The sequence below is a fragment of the Miniopterus natalensis genome, chromosome 3, assembly GCF_054644295.1.
Source record: "Miniopterus natalensis isolate mMinNat1 chromosome 3, mMinNat1.hap1, whole genome shotgun sequence".
NCBI classification, from domain to species: Eukaryota; Metazoa; Chordata; class Mammalia; order Chiroptera; family Miniopteridae; genus Miniopterus; species Miniopterus natalensis.
In genome coordinates this window covers 84,901,477-84,909,646 of record NC_142083.1, presented here as the reverse complement: position 1 = coordinate 84,909,646, position 8,170 = coordinate 84,901,477, and the positions used below count along the sequence as shown (strand labels likewise).

Below are 8,170 nucleotides of genomic sequence, written 5' to 3'. Positions count from 1 at the left end.
TATGATTCAGTGTCAATTTGGTATTTTTATTAGTAAATTGTCTTAACTTACCCAACCTGTGGCTTGTGTGTAACTGTGATCAAGCCTCACCTGCCGCCCCTCAGCTCTGAGAGGCAGGTCGACAGTGGTGCTGAGTTTGGTTTTGGTTTCAAGCACTTTTACCTGTTCCCTCTGACAGCTCCCACGGCTGCCTTCCTGTGTTACCCAGAGCACTGCTTCTTGGTTTGTTTTGTACTGTCTGGTATAATGTTTACTTACAGAGCCTTCGTATAAATCAGGGAGGCAAAAAGGTTTTGCAGGAAGAAAAGAACCTAAAGAAGAGAAAACCCAGCCTAGGGCTGACTGTAGTGTTTTCAGAAGGGCAGGGGGGGCCTGGCACTTAGCTATGTGCCTAAAACAGCAAAGCGGAAGCTGAGGGACGGACACTCTCCACCTGCTGGCCACTCACCCTCCCACTGGCGTGTCCTTGCTCTCTGTTGCTGGATGGAGCACTCTCAGCACCCTGCTGGCCTTGACGGTCACAGTTGAAGACTCTGACTGTGATGGGCTCATGTCATAATGGCCTGCTGTTGTTTTTAGTGACAGCTGTCGTTGGCTACACACCTCATTGGCTTGCTTACCAACACCAGCTAGATGCGGTCCCTTCCCTCGTATCCAAACCAGAGCACATCTGGGTATTCCTGAGACTTTATAGAGTGTGTACTGTTGCTTAAGCGTATACCTAACCTAACCTTGTTTTCCCACGCTAAGAAACGTCAATCTGCTTTGCTTTAATGGAGCTATTTTGGTAAGGGAGAAGCCATTTGGGTTCTGTTTGCAGAGTGAATTCAAGGTTTCCATGACTTGACTTGAACTTTGCTTATTTCATATCAGTAATACAACCATTTTAATTCATCTAAACATTTCCTTGTTCCAAAAAAAAAAGATATTTTCCCTATATCGCTACCTCATAGAATTGATAGAAGGACTAAAGAAGATATGCATAAGGCGTTCTTTTTAAAAATTATTTATTTAAAAAAAAATTCATTGCAGGTGATATATAATATTATATTAGTTTCAGGTATACAACACAGTGATTAGACATTTATATAACTTATGAAGTGATCATCCCAATAAATCTAGTACCCATCTGACGCCACACATAGTTTTATAGTATTATTGACTATATTCCCTGTGCTGTACTTTACATTCCCTATGACTGTTTTTATATCTGGCAATTTATACTTCTCAATCCCTTCTTTTTCACCCATTCCCCCACCCCATCCACTAAATCTGGCAGCCATCAAACAGTATGGAGTTTCTTCAAAAAATTAAAAATAGAACTACCATAAAACCCAGCAGTTCCATTTCTGGGTATTTATCTGAAGAAATGAAAAACACTAATTTGAAAAGATATATTCACCTATATGTTTATTGCAGCATTATTTACAGTAGCCAAGATATGGAAACAACCCAAGTGCCCATCAATAGACAAATGGATAAAGGAAATGTGGTACATACACATGTGAACCCTGAGGAAAAAAAGACACCTACTAAGAAGGGCCCCTGGTGGCTAACTGGACTCAAACTTTTAAAAACAGAGCCTAGCAGCCATTTCTGCACAGGGACCTCTCATGCAAACTGTGCTTCATAGAAAAGCACATGCTGAACTGCCAGCCTGCACTGTGTTCCTGACCCCTGAGCCCGCCCTTATAAAGGAGCTCCTGGAATCCTATTGCAACCAATAGGACTGAGGCTCTCCCCATCCAATCAGAGCTGTGCAGCTTCAACCAATCAGAGTGGCTCTATTCTGACCAATCAGGACAGTGCCTTTTGGACCAATCAAACTGTGAAGATTTGGAGTCCTCATTTGCATGAGGATGGACCAACCAGGGACCAGGGGCGGGGACTTTTGTTCATATAAGCCAGCTCCCCTCCAGCAACCGCTGGAGAGCTTTACTGTTCCATAGAAGACTGAAGATGGTTTCTCCCTTGCCGAGGGGACCTGCTGAAGCTGTGTGACCAGAGCAAAGTGGAGCAAACCATGGTAGCACAAAGCCAACCAGCATCACTGAGGAGTTGGGCCTGGCCCAGGGTCGCCTCACAGCCATGCTGTTTTGCACTGAATAAACTTTTCTTCTTCACCACACCCCAAATTGGGGATTCCTGTTGGCATTCAACTGGAGCCAATGACCTCTGGTTGACACACATGATGGAATGTTACTCAGCCATAAAAATCAATGAAATCTTACCATTTGCAACAACATGGTTGGACCGAAAAGGTATGCTAAACAGAATAAGCCAGACAAAGGCAAGTACCATATAATTTCATAGATGCATGGAATCTAAAAAAGTAAATGAACAAACAAAACAAACAAACTTATAGATAAAAAGCTCTTTATCAAGTGACCAGCACATAATATACACTCCACAAAACAATAGTATTTCACCCTCTTGTGATTTCTGTGCTGTTCTTCCTTGTGATGTGCCTTGAAGGACTTACTATTGTTGTCTTTCTTCCAAGATAAGCCAAAGTGGTCTAGGGTCTGATAGTTGTCTCCTCTGCACTGAGAAACCTGGAGCATCATCCCAGTGTTTGTAACTGAGTGTTTTTGCCTTGACTGATCCTATCTGAATGGTATTCATTTCACTTCTGTTTGGTGACCAAGATATGCCACATAATAAGGACACTTACAGGGTGGTTACCTTGATGTAAATCTGCCAAATGCTTCTGATTAGAGTAACTGAATCTTAACTTGCGTTGAAATAAAAAATGTTTGTCAAATACATGAGGCCCCTCTTTTCTCTTAGGAAGGGGAGAGCACAAGGATGCCATCAACTTTTTGTCTGCTGACTGAGGGTCTTGACGGGATGCAGCATCACGGGACATCAGGTTCTTGTTTGTTATTTTTAAGCTTCAGAAGGAGTTGCAAAATTATAATGAGGCAGGGAAAGTCTTCTTGAGGCATTGGGTAGGAAGTACCTTTCTGCAGAGGTGGGGTGAGCCCCAGGTGTGTCTAGAAATGATCCTGCTGAGAACAAGACATTGTTGGTCCTACTGGATTCTCTTTATGGTCATGACTGTGAAAGGACATTTTACATGTCTATATAGATATTGATATATTCAAATATCTATATATGTCCAAAACTATCACCTGTTTTCATATCCCTTCTCTCATTTGGCAAGGGCAGGATTTGCAGATTATAACCCTGACCCTACCCACTCTTCACTCACCCTATTCTAGTTTCTTGGATGCCGACCTGGGCGTGTTTCCTATCTACGCTTTTGTTTCTCCTCCTCAGCTGGATATAGCTGTGGAAAACTCACAGAGAAACTGAGTTGAGAGGCCTGGTCCATCTTCCCATTCAGTAAAATGAAAATAACCTGTTTAAAAACCCAGTCACAAATGTCTGTTTAATAATTCTTGATTGCTGCCCTGAGACTGGTTTCAATATTTCTGAATATTCAATGCCTGGAAGCTAGCATAAAATGACTATCTGAAACTGCCAGACATTTGCCTCCCGTGGTTCTGAATGGGAAAGCAGGAACTTTGGGGCAGCCTCGCCCCTTCCTTTGTGAAGGATCACTTCAGTGAGCCATCTCCTTCACGCCCACTTACATTAAGGAACTACTCGCTGCCCTCGAGGTAGCTCAGGACTTGGGAGAGTCATCCAAATGCAAATACTTTATAATGGAATATTAAATATTCTGTTTAATAATGTAAAAGGCTATCCCAAATGGTGAGGAACATCTCTACAGATTTTTTATTTTCTTTAATGAAGTGTTTAGCATTTCCCCTGACCAGCCTGGAAATAGGATTTGAGCCTACTGGGTGGAATCTGGGACTGAGGGAGCAAAAAGATGGGAGAAAGAGCTCCCACTGGCTGATGGGCTGAGGAGGCCAATTCTCTAGCTAGACAGGCTAGTGTTTGGGATCTATTTTCAGATAAAAGAGACTTACCATTTAAAATCCTTAATTATCTTATGAATATCCTTGAAGATTCTTTATGCATTCCTAAGGCAATTTGCTGTTTGAAATATCTACTGGAAGCTCTGTAGAAAACCCAGGGATTAACGTATTTTTCCATCTGACACAATGCTCTGGCCTTGCCTTATAGCCCCTGGGCAGCCTCCCTTCTGGGCAGTTTGAGATAACAATCACACAAATCAGAAGCCTGCCTTGCAAGTGACAGTAGTCCTGAAGCACACTAGCTTATTTAGAAAGGGACTTCCCTGTCTCTTCTGTTTCTCTTCCGTTGTCCATATTTCTTCACAAAGGAAAAAGCTTTTGCCCATGTGGTAGATTCATACCCACTTGACTTCATCAGCTTCTAGCTCCTTGATAACAAATGTTCCAAATAGAAAAATTCAAGGAAGAACTGTGATCAGCCCAGCCCAGATCACATGCTCACTTCTGGCCAAATCACTGTGAGAAGGAGGAGGTGTTGTGCTTGGTCTGATAACAGATCATGTGCTTGCTTCTGTAGCCAAGAGGGTGAGGTACAGGCCTGATTTCCAACTGCGAGCTCTTACATCTCTAAGGAAGAGTTTCTCCGGCCGCTAGAGCTTACTCTGCCCATGAAGGAGGCAGGTTGCAAGTGCTGGGGTATTACTGTCTCCCAGCCCTCAATCAATGACTAATGGGAGCTAGTGTATAAATACTAAGGTGCTCCCTGGCCCTGGGGTGACAATTCTGAGACAGGCACTCCACACTAGGACACCAAAATACCGGAGTGGAATTAAACACCAGTTCACCACCGCCGCTTCTTGCTTGCATTGCACGCTTTATCTGCTTCCCTCTCCTCCCTGTTTCGCTCCCCCTATCCCTTTGCCAGTATTTCCTGAGATCACCTCCCATTTATGCTTGCTTGCACTTGAGTCATCTAAGTGACTTCTTCTGGGGAAACCCGTCTAAACCATGATTGGCAGCTCATCTCGTGACTCAAATGGGGATGAAGCAGTGTGCCTGCCAAAGGAAGTGGTGGTTCTGAACACACAAGGACAATAGTTGTCCACTAGAAAAACATATCATGAGAAAAAGCATGGAGCAGCAGACAATGAGAACATACAGTAAGCCACTTCCAACGGGACAAACATTTGGCACAAACCAGGTCTGGCCTGACAAGCCCCGGGGAAACAGACAGACCTCCCCAGCAGGTTGCTCTGAAGAGGAAAATGTCACAGGATCTTGGGGTCCAGGGTACAGTGAAAGTTGTATTTTATGCAATACTTTTTCCACCATTACTTCATTAATCTTCAGCCTATCCTGCCCCAGCTGAATCTTAGCCAAAAAGCTATCATGGGAGAAGTCTATACCTGCCTCCGCAGATGCTAGTCAGAGACTGGGTACTTGGTTTATGTTTGGTGACATTTCCATTAGACAGTTGGGCTTGTGTGATGGCCTGTGCATGTGCAGTGATCAAAATACTCTCCTTATCTCTGTGTCTCAGCTGTGGAATCCCTGCCTCTTTCTAGCTGAGTTTATTGGTTTCTAAAGCCTAGCTATTCCATGCATGTCGTGGGTTGAATTGTCTAGAAGCAGCACTTAAGAGAGGGGTTCAGGGCATGAGACTTGAGGGAGTGACCTTTAGGTAACACACACACATGCATACACACCTCTAAGGTTGTGAGGAAAACAGATAATTAAAGATAACAGAGCCACACATAAGGATCTTAGTCTCAGATAAAGTCTACATGTGGGGTTGTCCAGCTTCAGCCCTTGGACCAAATCCAGGCAGCACCTGTGTTTTGAAATAAAGTTTTATTGGCACACAGCCACACCCATCATTTACATAATGTTTATTCTGCTTTCTTGCTACAAGGGCAGAATTGAGTAGTTATAATAGCCTGTTGGCAAAGCCTACACTATTTCTAATCTGGCCCTTTACAGAAAAAGTTGCCAACTCCTGCTCTAAACGTGTCCCAACCCGTGGGAGCTCGGTGGTATCCATTGCTTCGTAGTTCATCCCCACCTTGAGACAGGGTCTGGTCTTTGTACCTTGGTGCCAGACACACATTGGTTGCTGACCACACCAGGTGGTGAGGGTGAGGTGCGTTAAGCACACTGAGCCTTGGGGGTGGCTCCCATAAGCCTGGAGAGCAATTCTCCAGATTCAAGGAGCAGCTATGAGCTGCTAGCAGCTGACGCAGCAGTTGGGGAATGGGCGCGTGTGCTGGGAACCTTTCGAGGCACCACCAGCATCTCCTGCCGCGTTTGTCTGGATCTGCACATGTGCTTCATGAAGTTGAGAACCCGCATTTCCTGCCTGAAATGGAGCCATAATCATGTCACCTAGATTCCTGTCCCCCATTTCACTCGCCTCCTGTCAGTCCAACCCATTGCTCTTGGGGTGAAGATGGGAACCTTTAACAGGGTCTGGGGGTCCTGCCAGCCTCTCCAGCCCCGCCTTGTCCCACTTCCCCCACTCTGTGCTCTCCAGACATGCCGGGCGAGTGGCCAGGGAGCATTCTCTCAGTTTCTGAGGATGCACTGCTCCCTCCATGACTTTCATCCCTGCTGCTTTCTCTGCCCTCCCCAGCACCTTCTACCTTCCCGCACTTATCTGACATCTGGATTTCCAGATCTCAACTCAGAAGTTTCTTCAGAGAAGCCTCTTGAGACTCTCTCCCTATGAGTCTCATTTCCCACAAGTAGCCAGTATTTAGTTTGCATGTCTTGATGTAGTTTTTCTTTGCAAACCACAGCACACAAAAATACGCATAGATTTTCCTTTTAACAAAAATGCTGTATTATTTTCTTAGCTTTGACATTTTCTTTTTTCTTCTTAACAATATAAAACCATTAGAAAATATCCAGATTGACACAGATAGAGTTAATTGATTTTTAACTCATTTTTTCTAATGGATGAGTGATATTCTATCATATGTATGTATATATTATGTACATAATATAGATGCACAATAATTTACTTAAGAATTTAGTGAGCATGGGTTATGTTCTAGCTCCTAAGTGGGGTGGTGGGTTAATAACTTACATATGTGTATATTTGGTACTTATCAATTTTACATAATAAACTTAAGCAGTGAATGGGAATAAGAGAATGAACCTGCTCAAAAGTAATTAAATAAATGAATGTTAAAATTAAAAAAGAAGTCCCGTATTGGACAGGGGTTCAGATTATTTTTCTGTGTGTGTGTTTTTTCATTTTGCAAACAATGGTGCAAAAAACATCTCGGAACAAACATCCTTACCTCCTGATGCTGCTGTTTCGGAAGGCTCGGTCACTAGAAGTGGTATTAGGTGGTCAACATGCACATACATGTTACATTTCAGTACCCACTCCCAGGTTCCTTTCTGCAGATGCAGCGAGTCACACGCCCACCGCCGGTTGATGCGGCCGCCCAGTTCCCAGCATCTTTGCCAGTATTGGTGTGTTTCAGTCTTTTCCACTTTTGCCAGTCTCTTGGCAAAGAGATGCCCACTTGTTGTTGTTTGGACTTGCATCTCCTTGACTATTACTGAAGCTGATCATCTCTTTATTCATATATTGTATTGATAACAAAAACAGTCCCTACCTGTCTGGGTAGCTCAGTTGTTTAGAGCGTCATCCCGATACCAGGGTTGCTGGTTTGATGCCCAGTCAGGGCACTACAAGAAGCAACCAATGAATGCATGAATAAGTGGAACAACAAATGGATGTTTCTCTCTCTCTCTTTCCCCGGTTCCCCCCTCTCTTCAAATAAATAATAATTAAATAAAGTTCCTACAGTGATAGGACCTTGTGTTAATTTAGGGGGGAGGTGGAGACTTTCTCGGCCCATCCTCGTTTTTACCCATCTGCCCCCCCTGCTCTCCAGTGAAGACTGTGCTCAGTTGTTTCTGATGTGTCAGTGCATCCTCTGCTGTTCTTCCTATCACGTCCTCAAAGGGTCGGGAATTTTGATCTCGAACATGGCCCTATGGTGCGGGTGGGCAAAAGGACCGGCTCTGCCTGTGACCATCTCCCTCTGTCTCTTGGTTTCCAGACCCTACCCAGATGAACAACGCAGTGCCCACCTCCCCTTTGCTGCAGCAGATGGGCCACCCGCATTCGTACCCTAGCCTGGGCCAGATCTCCAACCCCTACGAACAGCAGCCTCCGGGCAAGGAGCTCAACAAGTACGCCTCCCTGAAGGCCGTGGGTAAGTGCCGCCTCGCTTCTCCTCTCTCTACGTCTCTGTTCCTCCCAG

The 8,170-nt window shown here is 44.4% G+C and overlaps 1 protein-coding gene across 3 annotated transcripts in view; it reads left to right on the top strand.

Moving 5' to 3' along the window:
* Positions 1-8,170, top strand: part of SHISA9 (shisa family member 9) — a 262,397-nt gene that overhangs the window by 230,514 nt on the left and 23,713 nt on the right. For 2 of the 3 annotated variants that reach the window (XM_087815112.1, XM_016197621.2), the window contains exon 3: positions 7,967-8,122. In XM_087815112.1, coding sequence (XP_087671238.1) covers positions 7,967-8,122 — 156 coding nt within the window. Of the gene's footprint in view, positions 1-7,966; positions 8,127-8,170 lie in introns of all 3 variants that reach the window. The other variant, XM_087815113.1, reaches the window with a different exon arrangement.